This window comes from Trachurus japonicus, chromosome 2, assembly GCF_045865225.1.
Source record: "Trachurus japonicus isolate A0001 chromosome 2, Traja_1.0".
Lineage (NCBI taxonomy): Eukaryota > Metazoa > Chordata > Actinopteri > Carangiformes > Carangidae > Trachurus > Trachurus japonicus.
In genome coordinates, this window is record NC_140908.1 from 11,592,204 (window position 1) to 11,611,776 (window position 19,573).

The 19,573-nt window shown below is 43.1% G+C and overlaps 1 protein-coding gene across 3 annotated transcripts in view; it reads left to right on the forward strand.

Moving 5' to 3' along the window:
• The window catches only part of ncam2a (neural cell adhesion molecule 2a), a 242,583-nt gene that overhangs the window by 145,898 nt on the left and 77,112 nt on the right, over positions 1-19,573 (forward strand). For all 3 annotated transcript variants that reach the window (XM_085801099.1, XM_085801090.1, XM_085801082.1), the window contains exon 2: positions 18,554-18,628. In XM_085801099.1, coding sequence (XP_085657225.1) covers positions 18,554-18,628 — 75 coding nt within the window. The remainder of the gene's footprint in view (positions 1-18,553; positions 18,629-19,573) is intronic.

A 19,573-nucleotide genomic window follows, 5' to 3' on the forward strand; every position in this document is an offset into this window, starting at 1 on the left:
CCAGGATGAAGACGGTGTCACGATTGATCGGAGACCGACGGCGAAACCTCCGCCACATGATAGCCCAGGCAATCACACACAGGCTCTTTATTATCGATTTGCATAACATATAAGCCACTGCACACGTTATGCACAGCTCCATGGTGTTATTGCCCACATCAGACTGATGGATCTCTGTGGTGGGAGAAAATTCCCATTAGATACCTTTAAGCTGCAGGCTAGGCTGCTGCTGCTTGTTTGGAAGGAGTGATACTCTTCCAGAAGCCTATCCAGCAGGGAAGGAAGCTGCCATGAGAGAGAAATGCATGGGACAAGACCCAGTTTCTATGGAAACAAAAGAAATCTAAAACAGGAGTTGGATGGGAAAGGGGGGGCAGAAAACGGGGATGAGAGAGAAGGAAGAAGAGGAGGAGGAGGATGTAGTGGAATGTTTTTGGAGATAGATGATCATGAAAGAAGGTAGCGTGTATGAAATGCTGCAAATCTGGGCCTCCCCTGTGGTAGCCAGTGTTATTTATTCATCAATCGTATGCAATGGCACAGCAACCCTCATAGCTGCAGTTCGTCGCTCCTTTCATACTTGAGCAATGTATAAAAGTATTTGCAGAGCTGATATGGACCTAACCTGCTCCCAAGTATGTTCTGCACGGAACATATGCTGCGTTCAAATCCCTCCTGTGTTGGCTGTGATCAAGGAGGTTTCTGTACAAGCAGGACAAACATACCACCAGGTTCAGCTAAGCTGTCATTCACCACACCTCTGAGCTGCGTGTAAACAGAATTTCTTAAAAGAAAAAAAGAAAAAGCCCAGGCAACAATGGCAGAAAGAACAGGCTCAGTATGAATAATTAAACATGCTGTGGCGTTGATAACGATGGCGAAACCGCAGCTCATTAACACTGAGAAGTGGGACGAGGGATGACTGGAAAAGTGAAATTGTACTCTGGGTTTTATTAATAATGGAGGTTATTTTTGCCCTCACAGTGTACACACAGTCGCCAGACAATGTGGCGTTGACAGCGGGGAACCGTCGAAGTCACAATCCTTACAAATAGCCACAGTATTTGCGGTACCTTGCACGCCAATACCCTCGGCGCTGCATTGATCTATACGTTTCCAACAAAGCCCGTAGACGACGGCTTCCCCTCAGAAGCACGGCTCATTTCCAATGCTAATCACAAACGGCGAGATTGTGTTGTTGCCACTAGTTCCTCAAACAATTGTTGCTTAGCGCCGGAGCCGCCCAGGACGCCCATTGTCTCCGGGCCGCCGCGGCACAGCTGTGGGAGCCGGCGTCGGCGTCCCACCCACCACTTCCCCTCATGCGGTCTGACAACAAAACACTATTACCGACAACAACAACAACAGCAACATCGGCAGGGGAAAAATAAAAAAAAATAAAAAAAATCAACCCATCAGGCGACTGGGGACGCTCTGCATCCTCTGCAAACCCAGCAGGGACTCCCAGTTTTTAAATGTAAGAGCAGGCCGCTGCCAGCGATTGTGTGGAGACTAGAGAGAGCCTCAGCTCAGCCGTGAACACAAAGGGTCGTCACAGTCACATAACTGGAGCTCACCCACCAGACACTATGTATACCATTAAATACAAAGAGGGAAATAGGAAAATAAACAACAGCGGAACACTTTGTCATGAGTGTCTTATACTGTAAGAAGCACTTTCATTAAAGTGTGCTTAGGAAAGATTGTTCTGCATGCTACTTGAGTTGAGTGGTTTTGCTTTTATTTCTCATGCATTGAATCACTAATTGGCTTTATAGAAATTTTACCAACACACAACTCATAAAGCATAAAGCAACATGACTCATGTTTTCAACCCTGGGTCAACTCGCTCTTTACCTTCACCCTGAAGCAAACCCACTGAATGATTCATTCTTATGGGACGCAAGTTCAGTTGTATTCAATTTAATGAAGCTTTTATTCAAGGGATAGTTGAGGTTTTTTCTGTTAGCGTGCTGTAGATCTAACCTTAGCAGGTATCCTCTGAGTTGCAGCTGCAGTACTATCAGTAAATACTCAGGCTGATAGCTGGGTGTCACCTCCCTCCAGCTGCAGACCAACTTTTCTCAAATGTGTCCCAGCAGCAGCCCGGCGCTCTGCCGCTAGCAGTGTTGACATCCTCAGCGCAGTAGCATCTTAGTGGGAATCACTTAGCGGGCTGTCGGTTGATGTGAACTGATGGCTACCACTAGTCTGCTGCTGTGCCCCCCCCCTCTCCCCTGATGTAGCACTGCCCCGCTGCTCTGTCCCACTCTCCTGACTTGCCACCTTTTTTTCTTTCTGCTGTGAATCACAAGCAGCAAAAAATGGATGCAGAGCATTTTTGGGATGAAGCTGTGTCAGCTTTGTGCCAAACACTCCTGCACCTGCATTTAAGAGTAATTTCCTGTTAGGGCTATCTGATGGATGCCCCGTATCAAATGAACTCTGCACTGTCCTCTGCAAAGGAAGCGACGGTGACAAGTGAATGCAGGAACCCATCAAAGTTTAATATCCTTAACCAGGATCAAACAGATCCTGATATATGGCCTGAGAGCGTGTGTCATTAACTCGAATGAGCAGAGATGAGAATCACGGGGGCATTTTTATGAGCACATCCAACCCCCCCTCCCCCCCTTTCACTTCCTTCTGATTTAGAAAGCTGACATGAGTGTGTTGACTGTGGGAGTCCATTAAACGTGGAGTACCTGCGCCAGAGCAGAGCGGCCATATCTTCCTTGTGCTCTTTTGAGAGTCAACAGCGCTAATTGCAATAATTGTCACGACTTCTTGATGCATTTCTGTCGACTGTTTGCACACAAACACAGCAGAGTCTGTGCATCTGTGCTGACGTCATGCACTGTCACTTTGCTCATGTCCCAAAAGTTCTCTTTCTTTTTTTTTTCTTCTCCTACATTCTCATTTATATTCATTCCCTTTTAGGTATTTTCCCCAGATTCAGTTTAATCAAATTCTGCTTCTCATGTGAACATTATTGAAAGCATTTCATTTGCCAATTAGCCAGCTGCTCCCCAGTTAAATAATGAATATGCTAATTCTAAAGCTGGGGGATATGTTGTCTTTTGAGTTACAGCAGCGACAATTATCCAAGTCAGGGATACTCACAGTGCTGTACTGTATGTATCCTTGAGTGTGCACTGTATGTCTGCAGAATGACTGGCTGCATAGTCATGTTGATGAAAGGCATGTGTAGGTGTATGTAGGACTGTATGTGTGGATGTGATGTATCACTATATGCATATTTTGCAAATTTATATCCGTGCCTGCACGTATAGATTTTTCCTTGAGCCTGCAGTTGTCAGTGTGGCACATATACTGTAGAATATGTGTTTTAATGCAAATTTAACATATACATAAAGTGGGTGTGTGCTGTATATGTGTGTTGGTTTTAGAGGAATGCTTCCCCCCCATGCATATTGATTTGTTTGCCTGCCTTTATCTCAGTGGGGCGCTGAGTGCATGTTCCTGACAGTTCTAATTGAAAGCCACGCGGAGCCGAGTCTATGTATGCAGAAACACAGCGCTCTCATCCATCAGATGGAGGAGGGTGGTGGTGTTGGCTGCACAGTAGGAGAGCTGGTGTATTCACCCATGAGCGAGGCGACAGATCCCTCTTCAACGTGCCAGTGCCACAGCGCCGTTAAGAGCAATCATTCAACGCATATGTACTGTACCTTCACACTGCATGATCTGTCAGCCTATTAATTATAACTGTCGCCTACTTACAGTGTGTGACAGCTCAAATGGCCAAGAGCGCCTCTCTTCCCGTCTGTGTCCGTCCAATCATCCATTATTTATGAACGCGGTTGCTATTTATCAATAGGTTTCCTTCATCTGCATCATTTTCCTGCTTAACTTGCAACAAAGCGCGCGTTTTCAAAGATGCAGATTATATAATGACTTGACCTTTAGCCGCGCAGCGGGAGATGCCAACCTCCCCTCGGTTTCTGATCTCACAAACATCCAGTCTCCATATGAAAGTGGGATTATTAGCATTAGTTTAATAAGAAAAACCATGTCAGGCTTTCACAGCGCTGAGGGAATCAATAGATACGCTGTAATTTCAAGAGTGTTTCTATGTTCAGTAAAAGAGTTTACACTGACCTGATTCACAGTGCTCTTCAAAGTCACGTAAACATTTTTTCACGGTGGCTGTAAATTGTCCATTAACATAATGGAGGCTTCAATAAAGCTCCAGAGACTGAAGGTTTGCTCTTTTGTGTGTGTACACTACACAGTCTGGATATTTAGTCACGTCAGCAGCACTGGGAGCAGCAGGTCTGTCAGTCTGTGGGTCTGTCCACCACGCTGGCCCAGGATCAGCTAGTGGATCTATTGCCATGGACTTTGGAGCAAATCGTGTTGCCCCGAGGATGAATACCACTGACATCTGTAAAACTACTGACATTTAACATGAGCCTCAGCTGTACCTGCTTTTTAGTGCTAATTAGCAAACATTAGCACAAACTAAGGTGGTGAACAGGTTGAAAATAACCTGCTAAACTCCAGCTGCAAATTCACTGCCTCTGCAGGGACAGAAGTGTGCTGATGGTAGCGTTTAGCACCAGGCACTGATCTGCTGATGAAGAAGGCTCCTGCTCTCATTTTATGTCCCCTTGCACCTTTTTTATCACATGCAGTGATTTTTGTGGCAAAGTTTAAGGTGATGACAATGGTCCCATGATGCATTTTGTGTTTAGATGCAAGTGCAGCAGTGGTGGAGTTGTCAAGATAATAGAGGGAGAGTTAAGTCATAGTTTTGCATGATTTGGCTGAATGACAGAAGGTCCTGGGATGCTGAATAACAGGTTGGTGAGGCCTACGAGAAATACTGTTGGAGAGAAGGAGGCAGAGGCAGACAGAAAGAGAGAGAGAGAGAGAGAGAGACAGACATAAAGAGTGAACAACAGACAGACATGATATCTGAAAGGAGCCTGAAAAGGTGAACAGGCAATTCACTGCACAATGAAGCAAGAAAGGGGGAAGATGAAAGGCCTGACTTGAGTAAAATTAAGAGTGATGGGTTGAAAGGGAAATAGAAATACAAAAGTGTGCTGGAGTGGGAAGAATTGAAGAAGCTGAAAAGTGAATGTTACAGGTGAGGCCTTTGAAGCACAGAGCGAAAAGCTTACTCAAGCTATGACCTCATTCTATATCGAAACAATGATCAGATCATTCAATATCAATTTACTGTACAGTACATGTCGTGCTGTACATTGCCCTTCTGGCCTGCAATTTGACTGCAATTCAATTCAAGAGAATACAGCTGCAGGACTCATTGTACAAAAACGTCAAATCCCATCTCGTTCTTGTTTAGTATTCATCACTGGGTGAATGTAATTGGGATTTAGAATCAAATCCAATTCAGACTTAAATTGAGAGCACAGCGTTATCCCATTCACAAGCGAAATTCAGAAAATGAGTGTAATTCAGTTTACAATGCAGATCATTTAGCAGGGAATTCCAGCTTTAATGGTGTGGGCCAGTATTGTCAAGGGGTGTACCCTCCCAATTAGGGAGAGTGTTGACCTTAAACCTTTGAATTTCAAAGCAGAAAGGCCAGAAGAAGACGTCCTCGCCTCGCCCCACTCCCGCTCGCAAAATCCCCCAGAGTCTCATCTCTCAGGCCTGGCAGGAGCCGGTGACCTCTCCTTTGTGACTGAATTAATCTGCAGGCCTGAGATAATGGCCATGTCACCGCCACAGGCAGGATGTGGCAGGAGAATAATCAGCCCACCGCTGTGCCATTTCAATCCCCGCGGCAGTGATCGCTTCACCACAGGAAAAAAAAAAAAACATGTTGCTTCACTTATTCTCCAGAACATGAAATGAGAATAAAGATGACTGGAATTATAAATGTAGCTGACAGGTGCATCCCAGTGATCAGTTTTGACACTTAGCAAAAGGCTTTAATTTAATGAAATTAAATTATGATTTTGTTGCTAACGATGTGTTAGCCGTGCCTGGATGTACTTAAAGGGATAGTTCAACATTTTGGCAAATTGGCCCATTGCCATAATCGCTATAGTCATAGCAGTAGGTTCATTACCTTTAATTGTAGGTGTAAGCTATTTTCAGTACGGCGGAGCGCAGCAGCTGGCTGCTCAGAGCTACGCTATGGAGGCTAAGGGAATTTCTTGGTTTCCCTCATTAAACTCATCAAATTCAACATCCCAAAACTCCACAGCGCTTTTGTAGACAAGTTGTGAGCTGCACAACCACCACGCTATGAGATAATGACGGAACGATACGAAACGGAGCCGTTTTCGAGGTAAATACAGGGTAAATACGGAGACTGCTTGCTGAAAAACTGTCCCTGAACGCAACGCGCATCAGCGGTTTTGTATGAATTTACCTCGAAAACGGCTCCGTTTCGTATCGTTCCGTTATTATCTCATAGCGTGGTGGTTGTGCAGGTCACAACTTGTCTACAAAAGCGCTGTGGAGTTTTGGGATTTTGTATTTGATGAGTTTAATGAGGGAAACCAAGAAATTCCGTTAGCCTCCATAGCGTAGCTCTGAGCAGCCAGCTGCTGCGCTCCGCTGTACTAAAAATAGCTTACACCTACAATTAAAGGTAACAAACCTACTGCTATGACTATAGCAATTATGGCAATGGGCCAATTTGCCAAAATGTTGAACTATCCCTTTAAAAGACACTGAAAAGGCAAAAATATGCAACTGATCTAGTGGAGCATGTTATTTTGATATGTTGTAATGGAGCAGACAGTCAGTCAGATACAGTCAGAATCGCATATTCTCATTGGATGTGACAGGCCAGTGAAGATAACAGTCATCCAGACTCATCAGAGAGCAGCTCCCAGTTTGGGATAAAAGCCTCCTTGTGTTCATCTTTTGCTACGCGAGCGCGGAATTGTAAATCTTTACTTTGTGTTGAGGACTTTCTGAGCACTTTGAGCCGTCGTTTGAGTATTGTGAGCATTTGATTCCGAGCTGCAGAAAACTAAAAAAAGTTTCATGTTGGTGCAAGAGGGGGAACTGCAGCGACAGGAGCTCTGGTAGAAAATCATCCGCTCCTAACCCCCTGTTCCGTAAAATTGAGTCTGAATCCAGCTCTCCTTCCTCGCTGCAAACCTCAGGTCGTCAGCGCAGATGAACTTGGAATCTCCGGGGAGGAAAGTACAGGAGGAAGTGAAGCTGTACAGCATATCCAAAGATGAAGCCACCGTGTGACAAAAGTGGACCAAAGGGTAACCAAGTGCCTTAATTAAGCCACAAACTGTGTCTGTTGCAGCTGGGAGGCTCATACTTTGCTCCCACTATGTGTGAAAATGTGCTGTGGCTGGTCAGAAGGTCAGCATTCATTCTGCTTGTGCAACTTCCAGATCGCCCACAAGCCATCTAATCATGTCACATGTGAGATTTCAGATGTTGCAATAACGCATACTTTAGGTGCAATAATGAGTTGTTATTAAAGACGACCAGAACAAGTCAACTAGCAGGTCGTGTTGCTTTCTCCTCCTCTCTGCTCGTGCTTCCTAGCGTCTAGCTAATGCGAGCTAACCACAACAGTAATTATTGTGGTGCATGTGTTCTATAAATGTTTATAAATGGACTTATTCCCACGCAAAAGCCGCACAAAGAAACAGATTGCTGCTATTTTTATTTCGCCCTGCTTTCCTCTCAGGAAGAGTGGGGGACAGGACGGCAACAGCAAACCTTCATGTTTGAGTAAATCTGACGGGCACAACGCCTACATGTCCTCACCGCCAGGCTCCTTCTGCTGACAGCATCCCAACATAATTCTTGGTTTTCGGGGCCGTTCATCCCTTGTCGTGACGTTCATCCTCCGTTTGTTTGATTGTGCGGCATGAAAGCGTTACTTATCCTCAAACATGGCGACGTAAAACACGTCAGCGTACAAGGGTTTGGTACAGTAACCTCTTTTCCATGTAGAGATGATGCTTTATTCAGTTAAGTGAGCGCCGTACACACGCGCTTCATTACTCATCTGTCTGCTTCCTGCAAATGTCAGACCTTCACCCTCCCTCAACCTACAAGGCTTCCCTCAGCAGCGCCTGGAAATCAGATACTGCCTGCGAGGTCTTTGGGTTTTATTACTGAATCACTCTTAGCAGAACTCAGTGGAGGCAACTCCTCTCTCCCCGTGGCGGGAAGGGAAGCCTCACATCAGTCGTGGCTTCGCCCGTTCAGCTGAGCTCAGCTGATTTGTTTGGCCCCGGCCGGATGTTTTGAATTTCACAGAGATCATCACGAGCAAAACCTCTCATGAAACCAACCAACCAAGATCACTCTGTTGACCAAGAAAACAACAACCGCTCCTCCCTCAGCTCCACACTCTTTCCTTTGACTGATTGATGCAGTTGCAGGCCGCTCGCAAAGCTGCAGCCGCCATGGAGATCTGTGGCAACTCAGCATTTTTATGTATTTTTTCACAATGGTAACATGAGCAATCCATTTCCCATCATATACATTTTTTCTCCTTTTTACAGCTGCACATTATCTTAAAGCAATACTATGTAGTTTTTTTTAACTTAGAATAATGTTTCTAAACTCATTGAAGTGATAGAAAAATGGTTAATAGGATGATTGGTGCCGCCGCTGCAGGCTGAGCAGGGTCGCGGCGGCTGAAACTGCACTATGTAACTTTCCTGTGCGGGTAGGAACACCATGGTCCTGGTACACCGCAGCTCGGCACCAGTACCGGTAATGACGGTGGTGACGGTACCGGCAACAAATTCACGTAGGCTCTGTGATTCTCAACCAGAGAACTAGTATCATGAATCCTACATAGTGTTGCTTTAACACTTATATATAATCAAGAGTTGTGGAATAAAGCAGTACAATAGAATAATAATAAATAGAACATAGGACCAATTACACAGATTAAAAGTGAGAAAAAGACGAAAAAAGAAAAGAAAGATAAATAATGTAATATAATAACAATAATGATAATATTGTTAATAATAATAATAATTTGAAGGGGGGAAAAAATACATGTCCAAGATGCTGCAGTTAAACCAACATGTTATTAGCCTCTGGTGCCACGTACAACCATGACATTCACCTTTGATGTAAAACGTCCTCCCTCTCTCCAGCCAAGGACACAGTTTGGAAACTAAAGTTCACCTTTGCAGCGTTGCTGAGCGACACTAAAATGCCAGGAGTGGCCTCTCATAAATATATATTTAATTAGCCAGTCTATATTCAGAAAAATGGCCAGTCATTTTAATTGGCTTTATTACCCTAATCATTTGACGGGAACCTTTTCGTCTTGATGGATGACCTTATTAATACGTAAAAGAAGCTGCCACAATCCTGGGAAACGGAGCAGCTCAAGTGACTCATTAAAACTGTCAGCACTGCTCCACTTATCCCGCGCTGTGTTACAAGTTTGTGTTACAAGTGAACACATTGTCGGCATTGAGGATTGGAGACGTGATGGACAGACACCTTGATTTGTTGTTAAATAAGCTCTACGCTGCTATAATGTCATTTTTTAATGAAAATGACTGAAGAATCAACTTCACCGCTGTAGGAAGAGGCTTTTTACTAATCTTACACATCATGTTGAAGTATGAATATTATGCCTAGTAGTGCTACATGGGAACGGAGTAGGAGGGAAGCGCAAGATGGTGTGAAGCAAATCATAGTGTGTGAGTGACACACCTGAATTTATTGTAGCTCCAGACTCACTGATGTCGCCGTATACATGCAAAAACAGGCTGCAAACCCAAGGACAGAGGGGAGAGAGGGGATAAAAGGGAATAAATTGAGAAACTGAAGTGGTAGGATGACAGAGATAAGACAAAATAATAATAATAGATTAGACGAAGGACTCAAAAGTGCAGGATGAGAAAGAAACAGAAACAATACCTTGAAAATGTTGAAGCGTCTGTTTAATTTTCACGGGAGCATGATTCTGTTTCTGAAAAGGAAATGGGGATAAGGACATTATCTCGCACCTATGTTTGCTAGCCCTATTTTTCTTATGTTTCCATAAATATGACCACAGTATCTGAGCAGAAAGGGATTTACTTTATCTCCATATGATGCTCCAGTTTCAGCTCAATCTGGGCAAGAAATCATCTTTGTGATGGAGGATAAAGGAGAACAAGGATATGAGACAATACGCAGGTCATTCTGAGTCTATGTTTGTCTGAGTGCTACTATAGGACGTCTATGAATATTTTTGTGGTTGCTATTTTACATACTTCTCTCTAAATATGTAAATGCGTATGTCTACATGGCAGCATAAACTGTATGTGCGTTTCTTAAGAACCTCTTTTGTGAATGGCTTCCCCACAATTTTGTCCTTTTTTCAAACACTTTTGACATATCGAATCTCTGATTGCAAGGTAGAAATTGAAAAAGCAGAAGTGAAGCTGTGGCCCCTTAACCCCTCTTATTTCTGTCATGGCTGATGATTGCATCGCCACTTGGAGTTGGGCTTTTTACCTTCTGGCAACATCTGCCCTCTGACACAGCCTCGATTGTCTGACTGGCTTTAGTCTTCAATTTGTGGCCCTTTGAAAATATGTCATCATCTCACAGTGTTTCAGACGGACATGAGGACAGCTTCAGACATGAAACCAGTTGTTTTGATCTCTGGTCAAAAAAGAAGTTTATTCAACTCCTGAATAACTCCTTATGGAGGAGTTATTTATGGATGTTGTGCAAGTGTCACAAAACCACAACCACATCACCAGGCATCCACTGAGCTGCTCTTGGTCTCATCCCACCTCAAAGGACTTGAGATGATTTCTGAAAGCAGTGAATACAACTCATTTAAATTAAAGATATTCCTTTGTTAAAGATGATCTTAAATGTTCTGCCTGCATACAACATTTAGTTTTAATCATGGAAGCAGCTGATAAGAGTCTGAGGAGAAGAGCTCAACAGTGACCTGTCATGGACCTGGCTGTAGGCTCTGTCATTAGTATGATCATCATCACCATCATCACAAAGACTAACTCTAGAAATAATGAGTGCTTCAGTCTAAAATATTTATTCGCCCAATAAATGCAAGTAGCACAAAAGAGTCAGGGAGTTATACAGAATTCATGGAACGGCCGTGTATCTAATGACTTTTATTAAGAAGTGAAAGGTGAAATGACTCGATGCCGTTAAAAAAAATCTTTTTCACTACATTTTCACACACATTTCTGATGGGTGGCTTTGATTAACTTTAGTACGATCATATTTTGGCCTTTTGGGGGGAAAAAAAAGATAATTAAATTAATTTACTGATTGGCCCAAGGAATGAGTGCACAAATCATCAGGCTGCTAATATAATAAAGCCCACATGCCAAGATGGCAACAGGTTCATGAAACCTGCAGATGCAATGAAGCCTGTAAATAGAGTTTCTATTGTCACATTAGTACTAGGGATGGGAATCGAAAACTGGTTCCTCTTAATGCAGTGTTTTCAACCTTGGGGTTGGGACCCCATGTGGGGTCGCCTGGAATTCAAATGGGATCGCCTTAAATGTCTAGTAATTGATTAAAAATAAATAAATAAACTAATTATTTTTCACAATCTTAAACAACTATATTCTTGATATATTCACTTTCTTGAATAAATCAAGATAAAATAAAATGCAACATATACAAATATCTGAGCTTGCTCATCTTGAATGAGGGTCACCAGAAATTTGTGATGTCAAAAGGGGTCATGAGCCAAAAAAGGTTGGGAACCACTGCATTAATGCAAACAAACCCATTTCTCTTTTATTCCCTCACCCAATGAGAATCGACAAGAGAATCGATAAGGAATCGAATCGATAAGCAATATCGATAATGGAATCGGAATCGCTAAATTCTTATCAATACCCATCCCTAATTAGTACACTATTGATGTATCTTTGAGCAGTATGCATGGTTTGAAGAAACAAAGGGAAAGAGATACTATAGATGCAATGAAATGAGCCACATGGTGGATACAATCATGCTGCACTTTCTTACTAATTAGCAAAAGATTTTACATCTGTCCATGGCAAAACAGCTGTGTATGAACATGTTGCTGCATGAGTGTGTGTGTGTGTGTGTGTGTGTGTGTGTGTGTGTGTGTGTGTGTGTGTGTGTGTGTGTGTGTTCAAGACTGCAGGTTTTATGGTTTTTGGGATATACATAGAAAGAGGTCCATCACAGCCACCGCTGCCTGAAGCGTAAGAGGCTTAAGGAAGGGAACATAAATCACAAAGCAGTTGGTGAGCGAAAAGCAGAGATGCAGAGAAGGTGTGCGGGAGCGAGGGAAGATAATAGGTATAGCTGTGGGTGGCGCCTGAGACCGAACACGTGGCCCGATACTGTATGTTGGCACGATTGGATATGGTTTGCTGAGTAGAAACCGGCTTTCTGCTCTCGTCTCCTCCTCTCTCCAGCATGAAAGCAGGCTTGTTACGCAGCCAGACAGACACAGAGTAGAGCAGTGGTGACATAGGGAGCAGACTGGCAACAAACTGACTGGGGAATGACTTCAGGTGAATGCAAACACAAAGTTAGCAACAACTCATTTGCTAAATTTCACTTTTTTGTGTTAAACATCCTCATGTTGTGACATTACCGCTGTCCTGCTGCTGCTCAGCCTGCACCAGAGGAAATGAATGTGAAAAGCATCTTGAAATATTGTATGTTGCTATGAAACGTAATTTGCCCCTCACTTCCTCCTCTGTCAACACTGGAGATGGCTCATCACACATCTCCTTGTTTTCTCTCGATGACTACATTTCCCAGCATGCCACACAAAGCACTAGGGTGTTTCTGTTTCTGTTATGCATAGGGATCAGTGATGTGTTGTTAACACTTTAACAGTAGTGAGATAAACCAGTGGTGGTGTAAATGATCTTATTTCATTATCTAATCATTGAGGCTTAATCAAACACTACTTGTTACATCGCCCACTATAAAGTGAGTGCCATTTTGTAGAGGTATCTGAATGTAAACAGAGAATTATTATATTCTATATATATACTGTATATATATATATATATATATATATATATATATAATATTATTATACAACCTGAGTCTCCCTTTATAAAAGTACAAGTCTCCATTCTCCACATCCAGACTCTCCTGGTTCACCTCTTGCTGTACATTGTGTTGTCTGTGGAGCTTTATCATAACCAATTGAAGTGACGACCTACAACTGCAAATAAAAAACGTGGCCCGTGGTAAAATAAACTGGAATTTCCTATAAACAAAGAAATCCCTGACATCTGCACTATCGCTCCGCTCTCCGCGCCACCACTCACCACACAGGCTCCACAGCTTTAAAGAATGCTGACTGTTTAGTGTTTTTGAAGCTAATTCTGACTGTTTTTTTTATTATTATTATTTCTGCCTTTGAAGAAATGCATGAGACACACAGGTTCTAGTGAATACAAAACATAGTAATTAGTATTTTATCTCCTTTCTTCTCTAGCTCCTGCTCTACCCACTCTTTACTTTTGTCTTTGTCTCTCTCTCTCTCTCTCTCTGTCTCTGTGGTTCAAGGGAAGAATTCCCTTCAACTCCTCCACAGAATCACACACAATTAAAGCAGAGATTTTTTTTTTTTTTTTTTGCCTTAGGGCCTATCTGCTCTGTGTGTTTAATACATTTATACACATACACACGGGCAATCACGCTCGCAGCCTCCCACCAACCCACACACAGGAAGAAAGATATACAGTACTACACATACACCCATACACACTCACTCACTCGTATATACAAACACACAAAGGCATGTTCTCTGTGGTGTGTTTTATTTGGCCGTGGCTTTAATGGGGCTTTTAATGGAGTACGGGATTACAGAATCACATCCTCTGTCCCCGCCAGCTGATTGGACACTCTTCCATCCTGTCAATCAAACAGTGGATTTAGCCCGCTGCAGTGCTGAATGCAACGGTGCGTTCGGGTCCGCTTTAGTCAGCTCTAGATTTAGTCACAGTGACTTAGCTACCGGCGAGTTTCACACACTGTTGCGCTGGGTCCAGATGTCGCTGAATCATGTCACCAAGCCAGTTCACTCAGCAACTACGACCTCGATGACCTTCGTTCCAGGAATGTTCCAAAACTTGTGACTTCTCCAAAATAAAAAAAACTGAACTTTAAACAGGACAGTCTGGGATATCAATGAGGAATCTAGCAGCAGTTGGTCCAGTATTTCCTCCAGTGTTTATTTGAACTGGGTCAATGGGCCGCTTTGGTCAGTGGAACCAAGCTGTAAACACAATATAGTTACCCAATAGAGTTGGTTTGATGAATGTGTAACAGTTCGTGAGTGAGAGTCGGTCGTGTGAGCAGGAAAAACAGTAATGTCCACAAAAATAGTTAACTTGGGACTTCACTTTTGCCCTTTTATTGAGCCGAACACTTCATACTATCATACATGACAAAGAAGCAGTCTCACTTTACTCACTGTTAGCTGAGTTAAGAAGAAGAAAAAGGAGAAACCATAGGGAGAAACCAGCTCAGTAAGCTAATGGCGTCCACTCATCAGGTAGCCTTCTTCTCAACTGAAAACAAAACAACGCGGCGCGACGCTCAATGACGTCCCGGCGCCTTCACGCTTACGTTCTTAAAGGAACATTTACAACTGTTACAAATGCATGAGGAAACAGTTTTCATTTCACACCCAGCTCATGCAGAGCACCACCAGTCTTCATTTGATCTTATTTATGTTACTGGCAATCAGACAGCTGAAGGTGGGACTCTTCCGATGCTAAAATGCTAATTAGTGGCTAACTTTGTCTGACTGTCATGTGGTGCTGCACAGTGGAAAGTCACTTTCACAGTTGTTTTTCTGGTGTGAACATCTGTGTGCTGCTGAAAATGATCCCAGTGAACCAAAAGTTACATTCACTCACATTTACAGAGTTAGGAGATAATTGACAATTGACCTCATGCACATTAAAACATCTAAGTCATCTGACCCACCATCAAAATGAAAAACTTTGATAGAGCAGCTTTAAAGAGGAACTATGCAGGATTTGTAGCTTAACTATGCTACATTTTTACCTTAATTAAAGGGATACTTCACCCAAAATCGATAATTCACCAATCATCTACTCACCATCTTGCCAAGGAAGGGTTTGGAGAACTTTTATCAAAACGCTTTTGGAGTTCCAAGGAGTTCATAGTTTGAGTTTTGGTCAATTCAAAAGTGAGCACTGTCCGCCACCATTATATAAAAAGCCGTTGACAGCTGGACCCCCCCTGGAACTTCAAAAGCATTTTGATAACTCTGAAAGTTCTCCGAACCCTTCCTTGGCATGACAGTAAGTGGAAAATTGGTGAATTATCGATTTTGGGTGAAGTATCCCTTTAAACAGCTTTGGAGTACTGTAATTGTGATGGTTTAATAAATGGCTTAATGGTTACAAAGGAGAATGGAGGCTCTCTGCCCTTCAAGTCCTTCTCTTGGCTGAAAACCAACCTTGCGAGAACAGCGCCGCCGCCCCGGTGTCTCAGCTCTTGTCTCTGCGCACCACGACACAAACACGCCCCACAACCTGTAATCTCTTGTTTATGACAGATTAAACTACACAAATATACATGTCGTAACATCGTATATGATATATAACTTTATCTACCGCTTTATAGGTTTATTTCTCGCTGGCTTCATTGTAAACAAATGCACTTGGCCAGGAGGAGGGTTAGCAAAACAGAGGAAAAGCAACTGGACTTACATGGTTCCTCTTTAATATACACATTTTGACTTTGTGAAGTTGTTGAAGGGGCATGGTGAATTTAAAATTGTAAATCTTTAGTAATTCATTTTACCTTTCACATCTTTTCTCTTCATTTTTATTGTAATTTGTGTCTAGTTCTATCTTTTGTTGCACCAAAAAGCACTTTGAATTTACCCTAATGAATGAAATGTGCTATACAGAGAAAACTGCTGTGCCTTGTGAGTCATCTGTTGAAGACTTTCTGATTCACAGTAGCTGCTAACATTAGCCCGCTGTGGCAAAACCACTGTGGTGCTGAATTGAGAAACTTATTTTTTGTTGTTTAGTTTGTAATTAGTCAAAGATCTATAGTGGAGAGATGATGATTTGTGTGCAGAAATATAAACTGTAGAGGTTCACTGGTAAAATCAGGGCTTCAATGTCATGCTGCAGAATGATAGTTGTGTATTTTTCATTTACCAGCATCTTTTAGAGCAAAATCTGCTTCTCTAACTTCGATCATCTTTAAGATTGGATGCCATAATTGATTCTTATTCGAGCCTCAATGTTGTTAGGTGAGCCGGCATGTCATGAATGGTATCGACCAACTCTGACACTTTACAAATGGCAATCAATGGTTTTTGTCTGTTGTCTTATTTTTGCCTGTCTCCAAGGCTTTTCAGAGGTGCTAATAATTGGAGCTGATAATTGCTACCAGGCTCATAACATATTGACCCGAGCTCTGTAATAAGCAGGTGAACAAGACCGAAAACATTCCAGCTCTGAGAAGTGATATAATTAGCGTGTCTCTCTGTGTTGCAGACTGGCCAGACATTGTTGAATAAACAAATTCTCCCATGTCATATTTCAAATCGAGTCAGCATTCTCATTAAAACGTCATTGTACGCTCGCTGTGTGAGGACTGTCGTGTATTTCTGCTTAAAAACTAGGTTGAGCTTAATTATACCATTCACATCGATGGCTGCAGCAGCCCTTTTTCTCCGTCTCCCTTCTCCTGCAGGGTTTTTGTGGGCAACTTATTGCATGATCAATCACATAGAGCATGCACAGACCGAGATCAATTAATAATTGAAAACAGTTAAACTACTTGGTGCGCTGATTGGAATCTGCCTTAAGTCAGAGGCAGGCAGTGTGGAAGGGCAGCAGGTTAAATAGACATGATTAATCAACCCCAGAGCGCTATCTGCATTCATTTGCAACAATGCATGCATGTGTGTTCTTTTCTTGTGTTTTTTTTTTGCATGTGCATAGCTGAGTCTCACTTCCATAATACATAGCAATTATACACAGGTGTTGTCACATTGGAAAATTAGGTATATTTAAAAAATATTGCGTAATTGTGGATGTATGTGTGTGATGCATGCACAGAGAGTGAGTGTTTGGTGCTGTAACAGTCAGGTCACACAGCAGAAGTGATCGTATACATAGATAAAGCAGGTTCCCGTCCTCATCCTCCTCAGCGTCCTCAGGCGGAAGGTGCCAGTGCCCCTCTACTGCCATCTATAGACGGCCCGGCCTCACCACAGATGGCTCCCAGCGATAAGAGCTGCTGCACTGATGCTCATGCTGGCTGCAGTCATCCTCCCCTGAGAAGCAGCAGATAATCATTTCATCATTTTCTCCATTATTGACAGGCGCTCTGAGCTCCTCTGTTAAGTTTCCAGTGTTGTAGAGAGAATTAACATCCATTAGAGTATATTATACAGCATGGGTGTATAAATGTGTGTGTATGTTGGGGGGAGGGGGGTGGGATTGGAGCTCAGATACGGCAGACTCATCAAATATCTCGCTTCACTCGACGCTGTAGTGAGACTACCGCTGCTCCGAGAGGCTGTAGCCTAAAAATGACCCTCTCCCTGCTGAGCCGCCAATCATTACACATCACATTACACATCCCAGGCTCAGTCTCCAAACCCGCTCCCTTTCTTCAACTGGCTGCGTTTTTCTCTCCCTTTTCTGCCATTTGACAAAAACCTCCTATCAGCATAAGATTGAGCCACAGTCTCATTCAGCTAACTACTTTTCACCCTAGCCCCCATTGTGTGGCATTATGGTGGCGCTTACAATGCAGACAAATGGCATATGATTGTAGCTTGACTCTGCAAGTTCTGTGCCACTGCCACCTCCTGCAAGTTTTTAGTCTATTTCTCCTGTCATTAAGGTGGATGGATATCCTGTTAACCTTTTTTCTGCACCGTAGTGTGTGGAGCTCTTGTTTTGTTAGAGCCCTGCGAGGTTTTGTCACCATTACTATCAAGTTATTTACTGATCTCTATTTCTTAGCTTCCTTAAGCTTCCTCTCCCCGTCCCACTGTTTATCCCATTGTCGTGAGCGATGACTGCAAATGGCATTACGCTACCTTAGACTCAATGGGTCCCATTCTTTGTGAAACTGACTGACAAGCTTGACACAAACACCCGCGAAAGTATACTGTATGAAGCCAATCTGTCTTGTGGCTTTGTAATGAGAAATAGCTGGGCTTTTCTATCGAAACAGTTAGTGTGAATAATAATATAAAAATTGCTCTTTTCAGCAGGGATAATGGGTCTTATACTAGTAAAAGCTGAAAACACGGGCCCTTTCTAAGAAGCGTCTCATTTACTGTATACAGAAGGATATTTGCATGTAAGCCGCACACTGCCTCTCACATAAATGCAGTAAGTGGTGACGTGCAATAGAGAATGGTGCTCAGATGGTATAAAAATGTAGGGAAATGAGTCACAGTGTGAGAGAAGCTGATGTTTTTTGAAAGCAATTTTGTATTATTATATCTCTCCAGTCGCCAAATAATGAAAATCCTTTGTGTTGTGTTCTACGGTAATAACTAATCCACTTTCCTCTCTCTTCCTCCCCCTTTTGTTCTCTCTTCCAGCCGCCCTGCAGGTGTCCATATCCTTGAACAAAGTGGAGTTAAGTGTTGGAGAGTCCAAGTTCTTCATCTGCACAGGTACACACACTACCTGTTATATGTGGCGCCACTGTTCTGTGTGTGTGTGTGTGTGTGTGTGTGTGTGTGTGTGTGTGTGTGTGTGTGTGTGGAGGCAGGTCAGAGACGCAGCAGGCGGTCCGTGTGAAGTCTGTTTACCTGTGCGACAGTGAACGCAGCACAGTCCCATGCTGTCCATATGGTGGGTGACTCTCTGTCCCAGTGGTGACTGAATCCACCCGGGGGGGGACGTCCCTCTCCCCGTCCCTCTCGTCCTTCCCCCTCTCGCTGTATCAGTGCTCAGCCACATAGAGGAGCGTGCGCCGGCGGTGCCAGTGGCTCTGTGGGGGGGGGCAACACACTCTGGCAGGAGCCACCCGCCTCCCGCTGGCTGCCTCTTCTCTCCTGCCAGCCCACTCAGTGTGGAGCTAACAGCCAGGGGAGTGGAGGCACACTGGGAGGAGCATGGGGGGGGGTTTAGGTTTAACGTGGTGAATGGCAGGAATTGAAAGGCAAAGGTAGTAGAAGGTAGAAGCTCTTCCTCTTCGTTTGTGGCAGATGGCTGCTCGCTCATACCAGCTAAGTTTGGTTAGCTACTTTGCACTGCACACATATGTAGAGGAAAGTATATGGAAATAAAACCATAATATATTTTATTTCAATTTGTTCAATAATGATAATAAACACACATCCAATGACACTTTTCTCACTATTATAAATGGTAACACTTTACTTGAATAGGTATTCATAAGATTGACATAACACTGTCATAACCATGACATAACAGCTGTCATAAACATCAATGAATACTTATGACAGATGTCGTTAAGTGTCATTCGGTAAGTTATGTCACTTTTGATGCAAAGTTGACATTGTTTGAGATGTTTTTGTTCTGACAACTTGACATAAAGACAATTTAATCTGTCATAGCAGACCTAATTGCCAAACTTTAAAAATTATGTCAAG